Below are 23,224 nucleotides of genomic sequence, written 5' to 3'. Positions count from 1 at the left end.
AACAAGCCAAGTGACCTCAGCTGCTTCTCATACGGTTCCTCAAGGCCCTTCGCCATTCTCCTGTCCCTCCTTTGGACACTCCCTAATACTTTTATGTCTTTCTTACACTGCAGTGCCCAAAACTGCACACAGCGCTCAAGGTGAGGCTGTGCCAGTGCAGAGCAGTGGGGAACAGTCTTTTGCCTCCAGTTGTGCTGGACTAGACACACTCTAGGACACGGCACCCAGCATGGGCTGTGCTCGCATCCTCAGGACCAGACTGGTGTCCCCCAAGGCTGGGCTGCCCTCAGCCTGCTTCTCTTCCCATAGGATCCGCCCGCAGCTGCCCAAAGAGAAGATAGAGGGATGTCACATCTGTACCTCGGTTACACCTGGCGAGCCCCAGGTGCTGCTGGGCAAGGACAAGGCCTTCACCTATGACTTTGTCTTTGACCTGGACACATGGCAGGAGCGGATCTACACGACCTGTATGGGGAAGCTCATCGATGGCTGCTTCGAGGGCTACAATGCCACTGTGCTGGCCTACGGGCAGGTACAGGCCCTGCCCGCTCTGAGGGCTCTGCCCCCAGTGTTGGGCTCTCCAGCAGCACGGGGGATACTGGGAGAGCACCTGCAGAGGTTAAGGAAGGTGCAGGGTGTGTGAGATCCTGGGTATGGAGAGAACAGAGCTGCCTCTGGTTGGGTGAGAGCTGGGGGCAGGGGTGGCACTGGGTGGGAAGAGGCAGGGCTGGGATGGGAATGTGGGAGCTGATGTGTTGCTGGGGGTCACGGTGGCTCAGTGAGGGTGTTTGGGGAGCCTAAAGGAGCAGGGGGAGAATGTGGGGTGCATTGAGCTGAGCCTGGGAGGGCCCAATCAGCTGCCCCTCTCTGTCTCTGCACAGACTGGCGCAGGGAAGACGTACACCATGGGCACCGGCTTCGACATGAGCATCTCCGAGGAGGAGCAGGGCATCATCCCGCGGGCCATCAGCCACCTCTTCAGCGGCATCGAGGAGCGCAAGCGAGCGGCCCAGAGCCAGGGCGTGGCAGCACCCGAGTTCAAAGTCAGCGCCCAGTTCCTGGAGGTGGGTGGTGGGAGGTCTGGGGGACACCCTGCCCCGTCCTTGCTCCTCTCCCATGCCTTGGGTGCCTTGAGATCTCCGTGCCCTGACTGCTTCCCGACAGAGCTGGAGCCCTCAGTGGGCATGGGACTGGGGATGTGTGCTGGTGCCGTGGAGACTCGAAGCACCTCGATGTTGTTGGCCTCACGATGGCTGCAAACTGGGTGGAGGGAGCTCCCACCATGGGAAGGGTCTTATGGCTTGGCCCCCTGGTGATCCAGGGGCTCTGGGCTGTCTTGCCCCTGTTTGAGGTCAAGGATAGTGGGATACCTGCTACCTTGGACCAGAGTTGCCAGTGAAAGAGGAAGAGGAGAAGGTGCCACTCTTGGTGGGGTTGTGAGAAGGACTGTGCTATTTTCCATGTCCTTTGTTGCATCTCTGACATTGAGAATGCATCCTCTCCTGCCTCTGTCCTGGCTTCTCCTATTTAAAAGCCTCTTCTGTTAACGGCTTCATTCCCTGGAGAAGTTTGTCCTGGGAAGCCCATGGACCTCGTGTGTTGGCAGCATTTTTCTGGGGGTTGCTCCTGGGCTGAAAGAGCCAAGAGATGCAGGTGGGAACTGGTTGGAGGCCCCAGTGAGAAAGCACAGGGTGATGTTGAGCAAAGCTGAGCTCCCAAGCAAGCTTCATCTGGTTGAGGTTGTGACCTGGGATGCGCCCAGAGGAGATGGGCAGGGAGGGACCCCGTGCTGTGATCTCGCCTCCAGGTGGCTTTCTTGGCCATCACATCTTGGTGTCTTCAGATGCTGATGGCTTGGAGAGGGCCCAAAGTCACCTCCTTGCTGGGGAAATCCTTCCCACTTATGTCTCCATCTGCAGAGCCCCTGTTAGCTCCTGTGGTGCTGTTGCATCCTCCCATTCCCATCACTTGGCCTAGCCAAGCTCCTGGTTGCCTTCCCAATTGTGCTCAGCTCATGGGGCTTCTCTTCAGGGATCCTGTGTGCTGGGATGGAAATGGGGGCAGTTTCCTGCCTGTCCTGAAGTCCTGGATGGATAAAGCAGCACATGGCCTCATCAGCCACTGGTCACCAACCCTCCTGTCCTGGCAGGGGCACAGGACTTGTTCTGGCTGATCCCTGTCTTGTGACTGTGCTCCTGGGAGCAGGCTCTGGGAGGTTTAAACCTTTGAGGAGCCTGGTGGCACCTGGGGCAGCCAGGGACAGATTAGCCTGATCCGTTCTGCTGGCCAGGCACCTGCAGTCCTCGGGTGACCCAGCACTCTGCACTGGGGTGGGGGTACAAGAGGGTGACATGGAATGGTGATAGTGGGGGGACAGATGGGCAGGGGTGTCCCTCCACCCCAGGCTGAGAGAGGATGCTGCAGAGTTGAGATAAGGATGGAGTCAGCTCTGGGGCAGCAGGGTTTTCCTGCTTGTTCAGCACTCCCTGGTCCCCCTTATCCCCTTTCCACTTGACAGATGACTTCAAGGAGCTGTGATGAGAGGGGTTTCACTGGCTCCTGTGGCCAGGTGAGCCAGGAAGGTCAGGGGGATGTGTAGCTCCTGGGTGTCTGCTCAGTGGATAGGCCAGGGACTGGACAGGGTTGGGCTGTGGAAACCAACCCAGACTGCAGCTCAGAGCTTTGCATGGCGGGTTCTGGAGCCCCAGTCTGGTGAGGAGTGGCTAAGGGAACTGTGGGGCTCAGCCTGGAGAAGAGGAGGCTCAGGGAGGACCTTCTCTCTCTCTACAGCTTCCTGACAGGAGGGTGGGGGGCCAGGCGGGGGTTGAGCTCTGCTCCCAGGGAACAGGGACAGGACAAGAGGAAACGGCCTCAAGCTGTGCCAGTTGAGGTTTAGATTGGATATTAGGAAAAATTTCTTCCCTGAAAGGGTGGTCTGGCATTGGCACAGGGTGCCCAGGGCAGTGCTCTAGCCACCACCCCTGGAAATGTCCAAAAGATGTGTGGGTGTGGCACTTGGGGACATGGGTTAGTGATTAACATGGCAATGCTGGGGTAAATGGTTGGAGTTGATGATCTTAGAGGGCTTTTCCAGTCTGAAGGGTTCCACGACTCTGTGCATCATCTCCTCTCTGCATGCACATGCTTGTGCCTCCTCTCCTACACCTGCACACACCCTAGCTCCCTGCTCAGCCTTGCACACGCGTGTGAGCACACGAGCATCCCCAGCTGTGGGGGGAGTGGCAGCAGGGTGCCAGAGGGCAGCTCCTGCCAGTGCCAGGCTTGAGCAGCCTCGTGCTTCCTCTGCTCACCCCACACCCACTGCTGCCCCGCTCAGCTCTACAACGAGGAGATCCTGGACCTGTTCGACAGCACCCGCGACCCTGATGCGCGGCACCGCAAATCCAACATCAAAATCCACGAGGATGCCAGCGGAAGCATCTACACCACGGGGGTCACGTCACGCCTCATCAGCTCCCAGGATGAGGTGGGTGCAGGGGGGGCAGACACAGAGCAGGGGCGGCAGCTGGCTGCCCCTGGCCAGGGATGTGCTACGTGGGGACAGCTTGGTGGGGGGAGATCTCTCCCAGGATGGGACGGTGCAGTCCTGGGGGTGTTCTAGAAAAGGTCAGTGTGCCCACTGAGCTGCACAGGGTCTGTCCTGACTCACCAGAAGGGTGCTTTAAGGTTTCCTTCCCTGCCTGGTGTCATTGTAGCTGATCCAGTGCCTAAAACAAGGAGCTCTTTCCCGCACCACTGCCAGCACCCAGATGAACGTGCAGAGCTCCCGGTCCCATGCCATCTTCACCATTCACCTGTGCCAGACGAGAGTGTGTGCCCGCCCAGAGCTGGTGAGATGTGGTCCTGCCTCATGGCCAGGCTGTTCCTGGGTTCCATATCCAAGTGATGCATGAAGTTCCCTTGGGAAGGGGAGAGGGTTTGAAGTCTGGTGAAGAGAAGCAGGGATTTTTCTGTCTTCTTTCCAGTCATGGCCAGCATTAGGATTTAATGGGAGCTGAGGGTGGCTCAGAGCAAGCTGCTCTTGGGATCCTGTCCCCATCTTTGAGGGGCTGGATACGGAGGGGGAATGCTCAGACTCTCATTGACATCTGAGTGAAGCCAGGGGAGCTTCTGCCTGCTCCAGTCTGGGGTGATGACCCCTCGTGTGTCCCTGGCTGCAGGTGAATGGGGAGGTGAGCAGCCTTCTGGATGGATCCCAACCCGCCACTGAGTACGAGACCTTGACAGCCAAGTTTCACTTCGTGGACCTGGCTGGCTCGGAGAGGCTGAAGCGGACGGGTGCCACTGGCGAGAGGGCAAAGGAAGGGATCTCCATCAACTGCGGGCTGGTACGGCACCAGGCTGCACGGGGTAGGGCCAGTGGCAAGGCAAGGCCTGCCAGGGAAAGCCTGTGACACTTCTGGGTCTTGCTCGGAGCTATCATGGGCTGTTGGGGTGCTGCTGTCTTGGCTGGGGTTCGTGCTGCCCGTGCCTGATGGCAGGAGTGTGCACAGTGCCAGCGGTGAGAGCACAGCTCTGCTGCCGAAGGAGACGTGTGCTGTGGGGAGGGGCGCAGCTGGGCACAGTGGGGCAGGTCCCAAAAGGGTGAGATCTGCTAATCAGAGCTACAAAACCAACCCTGGGGCTTGATGCTGCTTCTCAGTGCAGCATGGGAGAGAGGCACAGCCCAGGCTAAGGGAAGACCAGTGCCTGCCCCTTGTGCAACCCAGACCTGTGCTGCAGTGTGTGCCCCAGGCCTGACGTGCTGGCTACCTGGCAGCTGTATCCTCAGCCAGGGCTGAATCTGGGGGGGGGGCTTCCCTCTGTGTTGGTAGCTGGCCTTGGGGAATGTCATCAGTGCCCTCGGAGACCAGAGCAAGAAGGTTGTGCACGTGCCCTACCGCGACTCCAAGCTCACCCGCCTGCTGCAGGACTCCCTCGGGGGCAACAGGTAAGGGGGTCCCAGGTGGGGGCTGAGCTTGGGGTGAGGGCTGCTGGGGCTGTCCCTCTGCAGATGGGGCTGAGGGGCTCTGGAGCTGTGTAGGAGCTGTCTCAGGGCTCCAGGGGCTGCTCGGTGGGGAAGGGATGCCTTCTCCCAGGCACGGCATGACTTTGCAGATGTAAAGATTGTGGCTCCTCACCAGCCTTAGGTGCAATTAGCAGCTTTGGCAGAATCAGGTGGTGCAAAACCCTCCTGAGCCCTCGCAGATCTGGGACTTGGCAAGTGGTTGTGCCCAGCATGGGACTGAATTCCCTGCCTCTCCTGCAGAGAGGGAGGCACTGAGGGAGGGCTGCCTTTGCTCAGCGCTGTGTGATGTGCTTGAGGGGCCCTGTGAGTTCTCTGGCCCTGGGAGGGATGAACCCAGTTCGTAGCTTGTTTTAAAACACAGAAGGGCCCAGGATGGGTGTCTGGGGCGTGTGTTCTGTGCTGGCTCCTGGGTTTCCACCTGCTGGGTTGCCGAACAGCGCAGGGACTTTCTCTCACCCTGCCCTTGCACCCCCAAGCCAAACCATCATGATCGCCTGCGTGAGCCCCTCTGACCGGGATTTCATGGAGACCCTGAACACGCTCAAGTACGCGAACCGGGCCCGCAACATCAAGAACAAAGTGGTGGTGAACCAGGACAAGACGAGCCAGCAGATCAGCGCCCTGCGGGCTGAGATCGCCCGGCTGCAGATGGAGCTGATGGAGTACAAGGCAGTGAGTGGCCCCGTGTCCTGCTGTGACCCTGGCCAGCAAGGGAACCCCGTGCAGCCAGCTGTTCACTGTCCCCAGTGGGATGGGGGAGAGAATTCCAAGAGGAGCAGGGAGAAAACTCGTTGGCTCAGATACAGTTTAAGAAGTAAAGCAAGCCAAGGAACTCATTGCCCATGTCCCATCACAGGGAGGTGTTCAGCCATCCCCAGCCCAGCAGGGCTCTGTCAAGTGTTAACAGTGACTCGGGACAACACTGCAGGCACCCCCTGTTTCTTCTTCCTACCTCCAGTTTTATATGCTGAGCATGACATCCCATGGTTTGGGATATCCCTGTGGTGAGTGGGGGACAGCTGTCCCGGATGTGTTCCCCCAGCTCCTTGTGCACCCCTGGCCCAACGCTGGTGGGTCAGGGTGAGGGGCAGAACAGCCCCTGGTGCTGTGCAAGCCCTGCTCAGCAGGAGCTAAATCATCCCTGTGGGATCAGTGCTGTTTTCAGCACAGATCCCAGACACAGCACCATGCAAAGCTGCTGGGAGGAAAATTAGCTCCACCAAAGGCAAACCCAGCTGATGGAGTGACCCTGGTGAGGAGGCAGAGATGGATGCAGAAAGCCCCCTCCTTGTGTTTGAATTGGGGCAGGGTTAGTGGGACAGACCCTCCTGCCTCCCATCCCCTGCCCCTCTGCATAGGAGTCACTGCTAGGAGGAGTCAGGAGGCTTAAGAAACAGGGTCCCAGCTCCTGCCTGTCAAGGTGGGACCTTGGCCAGGTTTTGGGGGTGGTAAGGCAGGGAGAAGCCCTGAAGCATCTCTCACCCTCTTCCTGCTCAGCTCGGACTTCCCTGGTCCCTCGGTTTGTCCCTGCTTTCATGTCTGGGCTTGCCCCAGGGCTGCAGTGCTGGGTCTCCGTGTCCCAGCTTGCCCTGCACTCAGGGCCTTCCCTCCTGTCCCCACAGGGCAAGCGGGTGATTGGGGAGGATGGCGCAGAGGGCTACAGTGACCTGTTCCGTGAGAACGCCATGCTGCAGAAGGAGAACAGCGCCCTGCGCATGAGGGTGAAGGCCATGCAGGAGGCCATCGATGCCATCAACAGCAGGGTCACCTACCTCATGAGCCAGGAGGCCAACCTGATGCTGGCCAAAGCAGGTGAGGCTGGGCTGGTGTGTGGCATGGTGGGTCAGCCCAGGCAGCAGCTGGGACGGGGGCTGTGGTACAGCTGTGCCTGCCTCCATCCCCCTGTGCCTCTGCAGGTGATGGCAACGAAGCCATCGGCACCCTCATCCAGAACTACATCCGTGAGATTGAGGAGCTGAGGTGAGTGGGCACACTGGGGTCCTGGTGCCAGGGGCTGGGGCTGGGTGGCTCACACAGCTCAGTGCCTCCAGCGTTGCTGGAGTGAACTGTAAGCCTCGTGGAACAGCAGCTGCTGGCACTGCTGCTATACAGTGTTGAAGGAGGCCCGGCCTTGGTGCCAGGCAGTGCTTTGGCCATTGTTGTCCTTGGTGTGGGCACTGATAGAGGGGGAGGTCCTGTTTGGAGTGCCTGGGGTCTTCCAGGGACTGCTGCCTCCCAAAGTTGGGTCCATCCCAGTCTCTTGCACGATCCTGGTACCCTGTCTGGCAGCATTGTGGCTTTCTGAGCCATCATTAGCAGGAATGGCTTAGTAGTGACTCTGTCCCTGGCTGACACCATCCAAGCACATCATGGTCAGCCTGTAGAAGACTCTGGGGAGATCTTAGAGCCCCTTCCACTGCCTAAAGGAGGCTTATGAGAAAGAGGGAGAGTGCTGGATTTTTTTTTTACATGGACAGATAGTGATAGGACAAGGGGGAATGGCTTTAAACTAAAAGTGGAGAGATTTAGGTTAGAAGTTAGGAAGAAATTCTTCTCTGTGAGAGTGGTGAGGCAATGGCACAGTTGTGGTTATCCCATCCCTGCAAGTGGATGGAGCTTGGAGCAACCTGGTCTAGTGGAAGGTGTCCCTGCCCACAGCAGGGCTATGGAATGAGGCGAGGTTTAAGGTCCCCTCCAACCCAATTTATTCTGTGATTCTAAACTCAGGCAAGATCCCCCCCTCCAGGGGCAGTGGGATGGCCCCTCTTTGACTACTCCCTGTTTCCACTCCCTAGGACAAAGCTCCTGGAGAGCGAGTCCATGAACGAGTCCCTGCGCCGCAGCCTCTCGCGCGTCTCTGCCCGGCCCCCCTACTCCATGGGCTCCTCGCCGGCCGCTGGCCTGGCTGGTCTGTGCAGCCCCGCGGCCCCGCTGGAGACAGAGGCCTCTGATGTCCTCCGAAGGGCCAAGCAGGACCTGGAGCGCCTGAAAAAGAAGGAGCGGCGGCAGCAGAGGAAGAGGTGACGGCGGCTGCTGCTGGGGAGGGGGAGCTGAGCGCCGGTCTGTCCCTGTGGGGTTGGGTATGCTGCTTCCCCGCACGCCTGGGCTCCCCTCCCAGCCCTGCCTTGCCCTTGGTCTCTTTTTCACCCATCACATAATTCCAGAGGCTCTTTTCCCCAAAAGCAGCAGGGAGGGTGGTCCTGGCAGAAGCTGTTTCTGGCCTCTCCCATGCTGGGACTCACCAGGCCCCCTCTGCTCCCCCCAGCCCGGAGAAGGAGGCGTTTAAGAAGCGGCAGAAGCTGCAGCAGGACAACGGGGAGGAAACGGATGAGAACGAGGTCGAAGAGGTGAGTGGGCATCGTGCTCACACTGCGGGGCTGCCTGGGTGTGGAGCACTGTAATTGCCACACGTGGGACAGGGACCAAGCTGGGCCTGGCCCTGAAGTGGCCTGGAAGGGTCATTTTGCTGAGGACTCTGTGCTGGAGCAGGGGGAAGTTGGATACTCCCCAGTCAGCCCTGCTGTAGGAGTCCACATTTTTGGGGGCTTGGTTTCAATCAGCATAGATGAAGAGGAGTCAGACTGCTCAGCTGGGAAGGGATGGATGCAAGAATGGATGGGTCAAATTGCTGCTCCTCTCAATGGTGTGTGCTGGGGGTCCAGAAATGGTGCTGCAGCCCCTGGGCATCCTGTGTGAGAGGCTGGGTCCCACTTGTGTGGCTGTGGCTCATTGCTGTAGGGTGAGCTCAGGTTTGAGGGAGGGAGAAGCTGTGGGGAGAGGGACAGGCCCTCCTGCTCGCTGAGATTAGGCACTCATTTTGTAGGAGGAGGAAGAACAGGATGAGAGTGGCTGTGAGGAAGAGGATGGGCGCGAGGATGAAGATGAGGATTCGGGCAGTGAAGAGAGCCTGGTGGACTCAGACTCGGATGCAGAGGAGAAGGGTAAAGTGCAGATCTGCACGCAGCTGTGGGCATGGGGGGGCATTTGCTGGTATCTCTGGCAATGAGCTCTGCTCTCTTGGCAAGGCAGAGTTCACCAAAACACCCCAGCCACGTCTGCCCTGTGGGCCTTGCAAGAGCCCCAGGGTTGCTGCAGTGCTCTTTGGGGTGCTGCTGCTCCCCAGCAGCGTGGGCTGCCATCAGCCCCTCTGCCCTCTCTGTGTGCTGTGACTCAGTGGGGCCATGGAAGTGATGCTCCCCCATCCCTCCCAGCCTGACTTTCTCCTCTGCCTCCAGCTGTGAATTTCCAGGCCGACCTGGCAGATCTGACCTGTGAGATTGAGATCAAGCAGAAGCTGATTGATGAGCTGGAGAACAGCCAGCGGCGTTTGCAGACCCTCAAGCACCAGTATGAGGAGAAGCTGATCCTACTGCAGAACAAGATTCGGGACACGCAGCTGGAGCGGGACCGGGTCCTGCAAAACCTCAGTGAGAACCGCCTCACCCGTGGGATCCCATCCCCAGTTCCAGCTCGAGCCCAGATAACTCTAAGTCAAAGCATCCACCCCTGGCTCTGGTAGAGCTTTGTCATCCCCCTGCCTCTACTTGAATCCCTGGCACCCCCAAGGCTCTGCTTGTTTTGCCATGGGAGCAGCATCAGTCAGCTGCACAGCTCTGGACCCTGCTGCTGCTGGAGAAGGATGGCGAGGCAAAGCCTCTCCCAGCCTGGAGCACCACTTCATGAGCTGTGGGGACTCCTGGGGAAACTGAGGGGCTGAGGGGCAAAAGACCCAGTGGCATGGCTGATCTCCAGGCTTAAATAGCGTCACCCATATATGTGGCTGTGGGTCTCAGTCTGCAGCTCTGCTCAGCCCAGCCGCTGTGTCTTCTCTCTGTGCTGAGCTCCTCCAGTGGGTATTCCCAGGCAGACCCCAGTTCACAATGGGGTGAGGGCGGCTCTGATGGGACAGGGAGGGACACAGTGCCTGGTGCCTCCAGGCAGGGTACGTGGGTGCAGGAGGATCCTGAGGTGCATGGCCCTCTCCTCACCCACCAGGCACCATGGAGTGCTACACGGAGGAGAAAGCCAACAAGATCAAAGCAGACTATGAGAAGCGGCTGAAGGAGATGAACCGGGACCTGCAGAAGCTCCAGGCGGCCCAGAAGGAGCATGCTCGCCTGCTCAAGAACCAGTCCCGCTATGAGCGGGAGCTGCGGAAGCTGCAGGCAGAAGTGGCTGAGATGAAGAAGGCAAAGGTACCTGGATGCTCCAGGGCAGGGAGGAATCACCTGGACGAGCCCGGCTCTCCGCTTGGAGCAATGTTCCCCGCTCTGGTGGCAAGTGCAGAGCGTGTCTGCTGGGCGGGTGGGTGCCCCAGGGCAGTGGCACACGCGGGACCCTCCGTTGCAGGTGGCGCTGATGAAGCAGATGCGGGAGGAGCAGCAGCGGAGGCGGCTGGCGGAGACCAAGAGGAACCGGGAGATCGCGCAGCTCAAGAAGGAGCAGCGCCGGCAGGAGGTGAGAGCCTGGCTGGCCACATGCTGCCCATGGCCCCGTGCAGGGTCTGGCCTGGCTGGGGACGGGGTGTTTGTCCTGCTCTGGCACTCCAGGGGCTCACAGGTACCTCGAAGCTCGGTGCCCTGCTGCGCTCGTGGCCTCCCTGGAGCCTGCACAGTCCTAGCAGAGCACAGCTGGGTGAACGGTTCCCAAAGGCTTCCCACAGCTCCTGTTGCAGTTGTGGGGGAGGCTGTGGGAGGGGGGATGTCCAACCAGAGCCGGCTCAAGGCTGGGAGCCTGCTCGTTGTTAGAATCAGGAGTGAGACTCTGCCAAAGGGAGCACTGGGACTGCAACCACCACTGGAGTGTTTGGACTGGACCTCAGGGGTGTCTTTTTCTTTCTCACTCGTGCAGTTCCAGATCAGGGCTCTGGAATCTCAGAAGCGGCAGCAGGAAATAGTGCTGCGGAGGAAAACACAGGAGGTGAGGAAAGGGGGTTTCCTCCACATAGCCCCCAGCTCCCATGGAGGTCTGGGCCCCAGTGCTTGGCTTAGAGAAATCCCATTCTCCAGACAGGGCTGGCTTTGGGAATGAGGTTCCCAAAAGGACAGGAGGGGGTTTTATGGCTCAGGAACTGGGTGTGAAATGGCTGTAGGCAGCAGCAGAATTCCCCGTGCTGAGCAGCAGAGCCTGGGGGCAGGGGTGGGCTGTGAGGGAGGAGAGGGAAACCCATGAGGCACAAATGTCCCTGGGCTTTGGGTCTACAGAGCTGCCACTCTCAGACCTGTGGGGACCTGGGGGTGATGCCAATGGGTTTAGGCTGGCTGGGGCTGCCCAGCTGACACCCTCTCTTCTGTCCTTGCTCCGGGCAGGTGTCAGCTCTGCGCCGCCTGGCCAAGCCCATGTCAGACCGGGTGGCGGGCAGGATGGGCCAGAAGCCGGCCATGCTGGACTCAGGCGCAGAGGTCTCAGCCAGCACCACCTCCTCCGAGCCCGAGTCTGGCACTCGCTCCGTCTCCACCATCGTGCGCCAGTGGAACAGGAAAATCAACAACTTCCTGGGAGACCCCTCGTCCTCCATTAATGGGGCCCGGCCTGCCAGGTCAGGGCAGGGGCTGGTTGGTAGGGGGTGAGATATCCCAGGGACCCCCATGCCTGGCTTTTGGCTGGTGGCGGAGGTTGAAGGGTGGCTTCTTAGTGTCCACTTGACCCATATTAAATCAGTGACCCTGGGATAAGCTGTGCTGGCAGAGTGTGACTGTCACCTGGGCTTGAGCCCAAAGCTGGCCTTCCATGAGGATTAAATGCCGTGGCACAAACCCTGCTGGACTCATCTCTTGTCCCACTTTGCTAGGAGGAAATGGAAAAGTTGGGCAATGTGGAAACAACACAGATGCATCCTCTGTTTCTGGCCAGCCAGATCCCAGATATCTTCCTGGGGCAATCCCAGCTCTCCAGCACGGTGTGGCCATCTGCCCATATGCCTCTTCTTCCCTCTGGCTGTAGGAAGAAGTTCCCCAAGAAGGGGACGAGCCAGACCTTCAGCAAAGCTGCCCGTCTCAAATGGCAGTCGCTGGAGCGGCGCATCTTTGACATTGTAATGCAGAGAATGACCATCGTCAACCTGGAGGCAGACATGGAGAGGCTCATCAAGGTGGCTGTGGCACTGGGGACGGAGAGGGCTGGGTGGTGGGTGTGGGACAGGGAGATGGCCACGTGGGCAGTGCTGATCCCCCTTCCCTTTTCCCCCAGAAACGCGAGGAGCTGTCACTGCTGCAGGAGGCGTTGCTGGGCAAGCGAGCAAAGCTGCAGGCAGAGAGCCCCAAGGAGCAGAAGGGGCTGCAAGAGCTGAACGAGGAGATTGAGGTGCTAGGGGCCAACATTGACTACATCAACGACAGCATTTCGGACTGCCAGGCCACCATCATGCAGATTGAGGAGACCAAGGTGGGCAGTGGGACTGGGTCTGGCTGGCAGGGAGAAAGCGAGAGCATCCCTCTGTGGAAAGAGCATCCTTGGGCACAGCCAGTTGGGGCTGGGCTCTGGTCAGAGGACCCAGAGTCCTCTGAGCTGTGTCACACTTGGTGGGGCTTCACCCACAGTCACTTCTCATTAGGTGATTAATTACAGAGACGAGTTCTGGCAGGTCCTTGCATGTCCATAGACAGGCTGCTGGTGTCCCACCGCCCTGGAATTGTGGCCCCCATTTGCCCATGGGGCTGGTGGTCACGTGTCCCCATGGTTGCTTCGTGTGCTGGAAACATCCCAGGAGGACTGGCTTTTTCCCAGCAGAAACCATCTAGGTTTTGTGTCCAGTTGTGATCCTGGGCATGCCACTGTGCAGCTCCCAACTCCCCTCAATGCCTGCAGCCTGAAACGGAGGCTCTGTGCTGTCCCTGGCTTGTCCGCAGCTATCACCTTGACTGGCAGGGAAGGAGGGCTGCTGTTAATTCACACTCAGCTTTGGGTTGTGGATTTGGGTGAGCCTGGTGTCTGTTCAGTGTCCAGTTAAGTGCTGGAACCAGGATTTCTGGAGCAGTGCATAAGCCCTTCAGGCTGTGTTGGACAGCCCCATGGCCAGATCTCCCCAGCAGCCACTGGGCAGACTGGGGAGGGTGAGCATTGGACTGGGCAGTGCTTGCAGGGTGGTAGAAGTGCTGTGCTGGCCATGGAGGCCCTTCCACCTGTCCCACGTCCAGCAGCAAAGCTTCCCTGCTGCATCCAGCTCTTGTCTCTCCACGTTTCAGGAGGAGCTGGACTCCACGGACACCTCGGTGGTGATCAGCTCCTGCTCCCTGGCCGAAGCCCGGCTGCTGCTGGACAACTTCCTGAAAGCCTCCATCGACAAGGTGTGGGGCTGGGCTGGGGTGTGGATGTGTGACAGGGTTTCTCGCTGGGTGCCAGGGTGGGAACCTGGTGGCAAGGACCTGTGGCACCTCTCTGAGCAGCAACATTTCTTCCTCAGGGGCTGCAGGTGGCCCAGAAGGAGGCCCAGATCCGCCTGCTGGAGGGGCGGCTGCGGCAGAACGACGTGGCCAGCTCCTCGCAGAACCACGCCCTCCTGGATGCCCTGCGGGAGAAGGCTGAGTCACACCCTGAGCTGCAGGCACTGATCCACAATGTCCAGCAAGGTGGGACGAGAGGCAGGTGCATCCTCAGGCCGGCTGTGCTGCCCGTGGGGTGGGTGCCCACCCGTAGCGGCCCTCCAGAAAGCACCTGGAGGTGCTGTGGCTGGGACCCTGCCCCAGGGGCCGTGCTGGGTGGGAGCATGTGCCCTGGCCATGGACAACAGGGACAAGGGCTGGGTCACCCCCCACGGCTGCCTGGGCTGTCCCTCCGCTGTGCGGTCGCATGGGGCTGGTGGCAGTGGTGTCCCCTGATGCCTTGTGTCCCTCTCACACAGAGAACGGCTACACCAGCACGGATGAGGAAGTTTCTGAGTTCAGCTTGGCCTCAGATGGGAGGTGAGCACCCAGCCTGGCTGCCTGAGGTGGTGGTGGCCGGGGCACAATGCCTGGTGCCATTCATGGGACCTCGTAGAGGGGCGTGGATGAACAAAGCCCCACCTGAGCTTTTCTGTGGTGGCCAGCCCTTGGTGGGGGGAGCAGGATGTCTCTTGGACATGAGCAGGGAGTGAAGACTTGGTCATTCCTTGGAGAAAAGGTGCTGGGGAGCAGAGGGTGACCCAAGGAGTCTGGTGGACCAGTGGCACCAGCTTTCTGAAGAGAGTTTGGCACTGAAGGTCTGTCTTTGCTCCTTTCTCCTTGCAGCATCTCCCAGTCTTTCACCATGAAGGGCTCAGCAAGCCAGGATGACTTCAAGTTCAAGGTTAGTTGGCCTTTTTTGTGTGGCCTTGTCCCAGAGCCTGGGAGGAGGGATGGAGGGATGTTCAGTGATGCTTCAGGCCTCTACTCTGCAGTCTGCACCTCAGGGAACCAGGCTTGGCATAAGGCAGTATGGCTGCTCTCTGGATGGGCAGAACCAAGGTCTCCTGGCACAGTGCTCCTGTCCTGAGGCCCCAGAGACTTGGGAAACACCCACCACATCAGCCAGTGCCCCCAAACCTGGCACTAAGTGGCACCAAGGAGGTCCTCATGTGGGGCAGAGGTGGAGGGAAGCAGCCCTTGTTCTGTGCAGGCTGTGGTGTTTGCGCGGAGAGCTGGCTGTGATGGGCATCCCAGTGGGACAGGGGGAGCTGCTCTGTGGCCAGAGAGCACAAACGCTTCCAACCCACAGCACTGGCTGCTCCCACTGCCCCCCTGCTGCCCGCCCCTGAGCCCTCTGCCCTGCTCTAGGGAGAACCCAAGCTCTCAGGGCAGATGAAGGCAGTGTCAGCTGAGTGTCTGGGACCCACGCTGGACGTCTCCACCAAGAACATCACCAAGTCTTTGGCATCCCTCATGGAGATCAAAGAGGATGGGATCGGCTTCTCCATCCGAGACCCCTACTACAAGGAGAAGGTGTCACGCACCATCAGCCTGCCCACGCGAGGAAGCACCTTGTGAGCATGGGGCGATAGTGTCTGGGCACTGGGAGGCCCGTGGAGGCATGGGCCTGTGGGAGGCTGTGCCTGGCCTGTGGAGGGGCAGAGGGATGAAGGTGAGCCCAATCCTGCATCTGTCCATGCTGGGCTACAGCATGCAGCAGTGAATTTCTTCAGGGGGGCTTGGAGAGGGTGTAGGAGTACGTTGGTATCCTTTGCAGGTGGAGAGGAGGGTGCTTCAGGAGGAAGGGAAAGAAGGGGGGTGCGAGGGTCCTCAACTCCCTGCTCGGGATTATCAGCCTTTTTGAAGGTTTCTTGGGTTGCCAAAAGCCTCTGTGCTCATGGGCTGCCTCAAGATTCACTCCAGGGTAGCCTGATTTGCTCTTCTGGGGGAGGACACCAGTGTTCATTGTGGAGGGATCCTGGTGCAGGGGTGGGCACCCACTCTGCTTTTTTCACTTGCTTCAGTCCCAGGCAGTCTCGGGGCTCGGACACTTCACCTCTGACAAGGCGGAAATCCTATGACCGCGGGCAACCTGCCAGGTGAGCTTGGGCGAAGTGGTGATGTGGGCAGGGGAGGCTGTGTGGCCCAGAGCAGTGTGGAAGGATGCTGTCTGGGCAGCTCTTCTGGACCCTGGTGTGCCAGGTGAGCAGTTCCCAAGTCACGTGTCCCTCTGGTCCTTTTGGCTCAGGCCTGCAGACATTGGCTACACACCACCCTCATCCCCGCCCACCCGTCCACGCAATGACCGCAACGTCTTCTCCCGTCTCACGAGCACCCAGAGCCAGGGATCTGCCTTGGATAAGTAAGTCCTGGTGGGGTGAGAGCGTCTGAGTGAGGGGGACCCAGACTGTGATAGCACATGGCATGACCTGAGTCCTGTGGGGTCTATAGGAACACCAGGGCTTGGGTTGGCTCCAGCCAGTGTCCTGTCACCACTTTACCTCCCTGCTTCTCCCTGTGGTGGAGCAGCTGCCATGCCAATGCTGTGCTCCTGCCCACTGTGCCCCCTCTGAGCTCACAGTCCTGGCCTCTGCCTGCAGACAGGGTGGTGCCAGACTTGGACCCCTGGAAAGGCGAGGGAGCAGGATGGGGTGAGGGGATGAGGGCTCAGAGGAAGCTGATGGACTGGCATCCACCCACAAGTGCTGCTCCAGCCTCTCCCGGCAGCAGGGCAGGTGCTGCTCGTGGCTCAGGTGTTGCTAGCCGTGCTGGTGTTCCCTGATGGAGACCTGCTGTCTGATCCTCACATGCCCTCCTGCTCTTCTGCTCTCCCCTGGTTCTCCATGTGTGCTTCTCCTTCTCCTTCCCTCCACTCCTCCTCTCTGTCCTACACTGGCTTGGATGCAATAACAATCTTCTACCTCTTACTCCACTGCTGCCTTCTCTAGTCTGGGTTTTCTCTCCCATAATCCTGCTAATTTTCTGCCCCTAGGTCTGATGACAGCGATTCCTCTGTCTCGGAGGTGCTGAGGTATAGACAACTTTCTATTTATTATCCCTTTCTCGGCTCCTCCTTCTCTCTGTCAGATGCCTGCTCTCCCTGGCCCCCCCTGGCCTGCCTGCACCTTGCTGCTCTACCCCGCTCCCGACCTGTGTGTCTGTCCCCTCCTGGCATGCTGCCTCTGGTGCCCGATGCTGTCCCTCAGCTGCAAGTTCAAGCTGTTCCTGCTTGGATTAGCCCTTGGTGCACGGTGCTGGGCTCACTAATGGGTGCTGGCTGCTTTGGGTTGGCAGCATGTTCTCCTCCATCTCTGATGGTTTCTCGCCAGCATGAGGCCACCATGTCCCACCCTGTCCCACCCCTTCCCTAGCTCTCCAGCAGGATGGTGAGATGGTGGGGAAGGGTGCTTGCAGCACGTCCTTTGTGCAAGCTTCTTCCAGGCAAATATCTCAGGTTCCCCTCGTGCCTGGTTGTGCTTCCCTGGTGCTGAGTTGGAAAAGATCAGTCTCTTCCCTAAAGAAGTCAGATTGTGATGCCGACTTCAGCCTTGGAGTTAAGGTTCTCCTGGGCTTCTCCCCCTGCACCCACCTGACTATAGAGGTTTCCCAATACAAGGACCACCTTTCCCCCATCCTTTAGGGACATTGCAGCCTTCCAGTGCCTAAAGGGGCTTATAAAAAAGAGGGAGAGCAACTTTCAATAGTGACAGGACAAAACTGAAAGAGGAGAGATTTAGACTAGATTTTAGGAAGAAATTCTTCCCTATGAAGGTGGCGAGGCCCTGGCACAGCTTTTCCAGAGAAGCCGTGGCTGCCCCATCCCTGGGAGTGTCCAAGGCCAGGCTGGACAGGGCTTGGAGCCACCTGGTCTAGTGGAAGGTGTCCCTGTCCATGGCAGGGGCATGGAATGAGGTGATGTCTAAAGTCCCTTCCAACCCAAACCATTCCATGATTCTGTGATCAGCCCTCCAGCACCCAGGTGTCCCCTCACTCTGCCTGTGCCCTGAGCTCCCCTGGCCACTGGGGAAGTGACACCAGACCACTCTGAGCTGGGTCACCCTGGGCAGTTTGTAGGCAGGCAACCACTCACAGTCCATGGAAGATGTCTCACCCTGCAGAGCAGGGATTTCCCCTTGGGTTCAGTGTTGCTTTGAGCCTGGTGGAAGCACTAGGGGTGAGGGGGGAAGGCTGTTGGCTTGGCATTGGTAAGTGCAGAGCTGAGGAACATCACATGCATGCGATTTCCAAACCCAAATTAATGAGCCTGTGCTTCTCCTCATGACTAATGCAAACCTTGCCCTTCTCTAGCCCTTCTCATGCCTCAGTTTCCCTGCCTGTAAGAAGAAACTGGCACAACCTGGGGTCTTGTGGCTGTGCTTGATGCCCAGGCACATCGGGGCTGCCAGGGGTCACACACGGGAGGGTCAGGCTAGTGGTCTTCAGCACCCTGAGCATGTCTGAAGTGGAGGGGGTCAGCAGATGATGTGTACCCCAGGACAGACCGTAGTGTCCCTTGGAAGCAGGTTGGGCAGGGTAGGTCCTGTCCTGCCCAGGGCCAGTGGTGGGGGCAGGAACAGCCATTGCAGCAGGGATGTGGGGTGCAGATGCTGGTGCTGCCCTTTGTCACCCTTGGGGTCTCTGTAAAGGAGTGAGGCCCTGTCTCCAAATGTCACCAGCCAAAGGCTGACAGCCTCCAAGGGACAGGGGTGCTGATATTGGTACCCTGAAACATTTATCCCAGCAGAGCTTCCGCTTCAGGCTGGAGATGGCACAGTTTGTCCCAAAAGGGACCTCAGGGCCAATGAGCTGAGTGTCCTGAGCCATCTGTGCTGGGTCTGTGCTGGCAAATGAGAGGTTTGGGGGAGAGCAGAGGCCACTGGGCAGCCTCCCCCTTTCCCTTTCTGTGTTGCTGGGGCAGAGGCAGGCAGGGGCTGCCTTGGGGAGATTCCTGGGGTTTCCACAGAGACCTCAGCTCAGACACGCCACGTTCAGGTGGAGGAGCCCGTCTCACTGCTGGGCAATGGCAGATGCTTGGTGTGAGACAGCTCACGTTCTTCCATGCCCTGGTCCTGTGGGCACAGTGCCTCTCCACCCCTGCACTGTACCTGTTCTCTCTCTCCTGTGAAGGGGCATCATTAACCCAGTGGGTGGCACCAAGAACGCCCGGACAGCCCCGCTGCAGTGTGTCTCGGTGGCAGAGGGACACACCAAGCCTGTGCTCTGCCTGGATGCCACCGACGAGCTGCTCTTCACTGGGTCCAAAGGTGGGTGATGGGCAGAGGGGACAGGGAAGATGCAGATGCTGTGGGAGCAGGTTGGCACTGGGAATGTGGGAGGTGTTGGGCATTACATCCCTGTCTTCAGTGTTGAGCCCTGCCTTGCCCTGTCCTGCCCTGGGGCTGGCTGGCTCCTTTCCTCTGGCCCTGTGAGTGGGGGGAGATGCTCATATTGTCCCCAGGCCACCATGCCCTTGCAGGAGACACCCCCAACACTCCTGGGCATGTTCTTCCTCCCACAGACCGGAGCTGCAAAATGTGGAACCTGGTGACAGGCCAAGAAATCGCTTCTCTCAAGGGTCACCCAAACAATGTGGTTTCCATCAAGTACTGCAGCCACACGGGGCTGGTGTTCACCGTGTCCACGTCGTACATCAAAGTGTGGGACATCCGCGACTCGGCCCGGTGCATCCGCACCCTCACGTACGTGCAGCTTTGGGGGACCTGGGGCACTCTGGGCATCTCTGGCTTTGCAGAAGCCAGTTCCAGAACCTGCAGGGACAGGGGACATGGCCAGACACAGCTCCTTTAGTGCCAGTTTGCAGTGCTGCTTCCTTAGGGAACAGGGAGGCTGGGAGAGAGTTTGGGGTGAGGAAACTCATGGGGACCTCCTGCAGCAAAGACTCAGGGTCGTAAAGTCACAGAATAGGCTGAGTTGGAAGGGACTCCAGGATCATCAAGCCCACCTCCTGGCCCTGCACAGACACCCCAACAATCCCACCCTGTGCCTGGGAGCGTTGTCCAAACGCTTCTTGAACTCACACAGGCTTGGAGCTGTGCCCATTCCCTGTTCAGTGCCCAACCACCCTCTGAGGGAAGAACCTTTTCCTGATATCCAACCTAAACATCTCCCAACTCAGCTCCAGCCATTCCCTTGGGTCTGTCACTTGTCATGAGAGGGAACAGATTGGTACCTGTCCCTCTGCTGCCCCTCGTGAGGATGCTGAAGGCCCCAGTGAGGTCTCCCCTCAGTCTCCACTGAACAAACCAAGTGACCTCAGCTGCCCCTCACGAGGCTTCCCCTCCAGACCCTTCACCATTCTCGTGGCCCTCCTTAGGATGCTCTCCAATGTCTTTTTTATATTGTGGTGCTCAAAACTGCACCAAGGATTTGAGGTGAGGCTGCCCCAGCGCAGAGCAGGGCGGGACAATCCCCTCCTTTGCCCAGCTGTGCCTGGTGCCTCCCAGGACATGGATGTCCCTCCTGGCTGCCAGGGCACTGCTGACTCACACTGAACTTTCTGTTGACCAGGATCCCCAGGTCCTTTCCCACCTCTCCAGCCTCCATTCCCTGCTGTATGCACACAACCAGGGGTGCTGTGTCCCAGCTGCAGAATCCTGTGCTTGCCCTTGTTAAGGGTCAGGAGCTTTGAAGAGATCTTGCAGCTGTTCTGGGGGTGGCCAGGAGAGCTGGCAGCTCCAGCAGGGGGGCACAGCCCCAAACTGCATCGTGGCTGGGCACATCACAGGCTCTTCAGTGGGAAACTTGGATCCCTGTGCAGACCAGAAAGGAGCATGGGACAGACTGCAGCTGTGGCTGCCAGTCTGGAGTAGGACTCAAAGGTTAGGACAGGATGGTAGGTCAGAGTTACCCACTAGCTCTGGCACAGATCTCCTTTCTCCATCCAGCCTCTGCTCATCTGCCTCAGCCTGAAGGTGCTTCTCTCATGGTACAGAGGCCAAGACCTCTGCTTCCCTGTGCTGGATGCCAGCACTCAGCAGCTCTTCCTGTGGGAAGCAGAGAGGCATGGGAGGAGAGCAGAGTGGCCCTCAGCTGGAAACCCAGGCAGGATGCTCCGAGTCACGCACAGACCCTACATCCTTGGCTGCCTCTGCAGGCCGGGCACTGGTCTGTGGGACAGAGCTCTTGTTGGTCCCATTGTGGCCAGAAAGACAGGGATACCTGCAGGGCCTTTCCTCAGGGTGGGACCCAGCTGTGCCAGCCTGGAGCCAACAGCCCCGGGCGGTTCCTCAGTGGCTCTGGTCTCCGCTCATCCTCCCCCTTTGAACCCTCCCTGCTTCAGATCTTCTGGCCAGGTGATCTCTGGGGACGCGTGTGCTGGGACCACCACCCGCACTGTCACCAGCGTGCAGGGGGAGCACCAGATCAACCAGATCGCGCTCAACCCCACGGGCACCACGCTCTATGCCGCTGCGGGAAACTCCGTCCGCGTCTGGGAGCTGAGCAGGTGAGGGGAGTGCTGGCGTGGGCAGGACATCCTACGGGTGCCAGGTGGGCACTGGCTGCTCAGAGGGGCCTGAAATGATCCTCCTGGGGAACGTGAAAGCCTTTTTCACAATGGAAGTTGCCTGGAATAAGGATTTTCGGGACCCCTTCCTATGGGACCCAAGGGGAGATGAGCAGCACTGGAGCTGCTTGGGGTGGGGGGTTTTTCTGTGCACGGGGCAGAGCTTAGCAGAAGGGAAAAGGCAAGTGGGATGAGCAGCAGTGCCTTGCTTTTGCCTTGTCCTCCTACCTGCCCAGTGGGCACTGGGCTGCGAACCCTGTGCTGCAGCCTGGGCTCTGCAGCCAGATGTTGGCACACTCTCAGGCTGCAGCCAGATGTTGGCACACTCCGAGGCTGCCATCCTCCCCCAGAATCACAGGGAATGGGGTCTCCCTGCCCACTCTCCCCCGAAGGGAACAACCCCTCCTGAGGTGCTCCAGGGCTGGGGGAGGCTGTGCTTGGGAGGGCCCTTTGGATGAGCTCCAGCACGCAGGAGGGGCTGACCTGTGCCCTTGAACCCAGGCTGCAGCCCGTGGGGAAGCTGAGTGGCCACATCGGGCCGGTGATGTGTCTCACGGTGAACCAGACGGCGAGCAACCACGACTTGGTGGTCACAGGCTCCAAAGATCACTACGTCAAGGTACTCTCCCCCCTGAGGAGCAGCACCCCCAGTCCTGTAGGGAAGCCCAGATGTTGGCAACCCCTGACTCCTCTCTCCTTCTGAAAGCTGAGCCCAGATTCTGTTTTCACCTCTGCATGTGAGGTTTTCACTTGTTTCCTTTTCCTAAATCTTGCCTTTTGCTTGGTCCACAATGCACCTTTGGAGAAGAAGTTGCATTTCTCTCATGCATTAGACTCCATGGCTGGGACTTGCATGTGATGGCCAACCCAGATGAGCAGCTCACCCTGTTCTCCTCGATAATACCCCCTGATAAAGATGCCTTGTGCCCACTCTGTCACAGCTCCAGCACAGCAGGAGCCTGTCCCTTCCTGTCAGGTTTCAGCAGGTTGAAGTAGAGCTGTCACCAGGGAAGTGAGGAGGGGTGGTGAGACAGTGAGTGAGACAGGGTCCCACTCAGCTCTCAGCTTGGCTCCTGAGGAGTGTGAAGGCTCACCATGAGTAAAATGCAGCAGAGTGGGGCTGTCCCTGGTGGCAGATCTCTGCTTGTGGCAGGACCCTCAGTCCCAAAAAGCCTCCAGCAGCCAATGCCCAGTCCCCTTTCCAGCATCACTGTAGGTGCCCTGAGCCTAGAACACAGAGGGTGGTGGCCAAACTCCCCAGGAGAGGGCCAGCTCTGTCCCCAGTGCCATCTGTGGCCTGTTACCTGCTGCTCTTCCCCAGGTGTTTGAGCTCTCGGAGGGCATGGTGGGCAATATTGGCCCCACGCACAACTTCGAGCCCCCTCACTATGACGGCATCGAGTGCCTGGCCATCCAGGGAGATGTCCTCTTCAGCGGCTCCAGGGACAACGGCATCAAGAAGTGGGATCTGGAGCAGCAGGAACTTATCCAGGTCTGGAGGGGAGCAGAGCACAGGTCCTGTGGTGACACAGGGCACAGGGGTGTTGCTGCTGGGGCCTGGGGGGTTGTCCAGGAACCTCGTGCCAGTGTCCTGCATGGAGCTCACCAGGGAGCACACTCCCAGTCCTGGGCCATGTGTGGGTGTGCTGTGCCCCCACAGTTGTCCAGCAGGGTGCTTGGGATCGCCAGCTCTCCTTCAGACAGGCTGTGGCATCAGTTGCAATGTGGGGGCTTGTGTTCCACCTTGAATTCTGGGTTGATGTCTCCTGCCCAGGGGAGAAGCCAAGCCATGACTTTCAAGTCCATACCCTTGGCTGCTAACTGGGCATTGCCAGTTGCACGGTCCCAGTCAGTCCCAGGGTGTCAGTGAGGGCCTGAGGACCCAGGCTGGGTGCATGGGGCTGCTCGTGGGGCTGCAGGTGAGGTTGGTCACGGCCTCTGCTCTGTGCCTGTACCTACAGCAAATCCCCAATGCCCACAAAGACTGGGTCTGTGCCCTGGCCTTCATCCCCGGCCGCCCCATGGTGCTGAGCGCCTGCCGAGGAGGCGTCATCAAAGTCTGGAACGTGGACACCTTCACCCCGGTCGGGGAGATCAAGGGGCACGACAGCCCCATCAACGCCATCTGCACCAACTCAAAGCACATCTTCACTGCCTCCAGGTGAGCCTCGCACGTTCTGCCCCCACGGCCCCTGGGAAGGGGGAGACCCTGGGTTTGAGCCGTCGCCCCTGGGCCTGGGTGGGTGTGGGCTGGGTGAGCAGGGAGCGGGGAGGGAGTCTTGCAGCTTTTTAGTCGCTCTGCTCCTT

General features: G+C 59.2%; 1 protein-coding gene across 5 annotated transcripts in view; it reads left to right on the top strand.

Annotated features, from left to right (window-relative positions):
- Positions 1-23,224, top strand: part of KIF21B (kinesin family member 21B) — a 47,129-nt gene that overhangs the window by 15,134 nt on the left and 8,771 nt on the right. For 3 of the 5 annotated variants that reach the window (XR_004244367.1, XM_032133076.1, XM_032133073.1), the window contains exons 2-34: positions 310-532; positions 882-1,064; positions 3,338-3,487; positions 3,717-3,851; positions 4,182-4,349; positions 4,836-4,951; positions 5,506-5,701; positions 6,652-6,841; positions 6,946-7,009; positions 7,825-8,049; positions 8,295-8,376; positions 8,853-8,970; positions 9,265-9,456; positions 10,025-10,224; positions 10,379-10,486; positions 10,880-10,948; positions 11,338-11,567; positions 11,972-12,119; positions 12,218-12,412; positions 13,213-13,314; positions 13,431-13,596; positions 13,869-13,929; positions 14,236-14,293; positions 14,761-14,966; positions 15,417-15,491; positions 15,641-15,754; positions 16,385-16,423; positions 18,520-18,656; positions 18,911-19,091; positions 20,693-20,857; positions 21,419-21,536; positions 22,239-22,409; positions 22,879-23,078. Coding sequence is in view for 4 of the 5 variants with exons in the window: in XM_032133076.1 (XP_031988967.1) it covers positions 310-532; positions 882-1,064; positions 3,338-3,487; positions 3,717-3,851; positions 4,182-4,349; positions 4,836-4,951; positions 5,506-5,701; positions 6,652-6,841; positions 6,946-7,009; positions 7,825-8,049; positions 8,295-8,376; positions 8,853-8,970; positions 9,265-9,456; positions 10,025-10,224; positions 10,379-10,486; positions 10,880-10,948; positions 11,338-11,567; positions 11,972-12,119; positions 12,218-12,412; positions 13,213-13,314; positions 13,431-13,596; positions 13,869-13,929; positions 14,236-14,293; positions 14,761-14,966; positions 15,417-15,491; positions 15,641-15,754; positions 16,385-16,423; positions 18,520-18,656; positions 18,911-19,091; positions 20,693-20,857; positions 21,419-21,536; positions 22,239-22,409; positions 22,879-23,078 (4,785 nt within the window). In the remaining variant the exon portion in view is untranslated. The remainder of the gene's footprint in view (positions 1-309; positions 533-881; positions 1,065-3,337; positions 3,488-3,716; positions 3,852-4,181; positions 4,350-4,835; positions 4,952-5,505; positions 5,702-6,651; positions 6,842-6,945; positions 7,010-7,824; positions 8,050-8,294; positions 8,377-8,852; positions 8,971-9,264; positions 9,457-10,024; positions 10,225-10,378; positions 10,487-10,879; positions 10,949-11,337; positions 11,568-11,971; positions 12,120-12,217; positions 12,413-13,212; positions 13,315-13,430; positions 13,597-13,868; positions 13,930-14,235; positions 14,294-14,760; positions 14,967-15,416; positions 15,492-15,640; positions 15,755-16,384; positions 16,424-18,519; positions 18,657-18,910; positions 19,092-20,692; positions 20,858-21,418; positions 21,537-22,238; positions 22,410-22,878; positions 23,079-23,224) is intronic. The other 2 variants (XM_032133077.1, XM_032133075.1) reach the window with 1 other exon arrangement.

This window comes from Corvus moneduloides, chromosome 24 (assembly GCF_009650955.1).
Source record: "Corvus moneduloides isolate bCorMon1 chromosome 24, bCorMon1.pri, whole genome shotgun sequence".
Lineage (NCBI taxonomy): Eukaryota > Metazoa > Chordata > Aves > Passeriformes > Corvidae > Corvus > Corvus moneduloides.
Note: the sequence above shows the minus strand (reverse complement) of the source record. Positions and strands in the feature narration are given on the sequence as shown.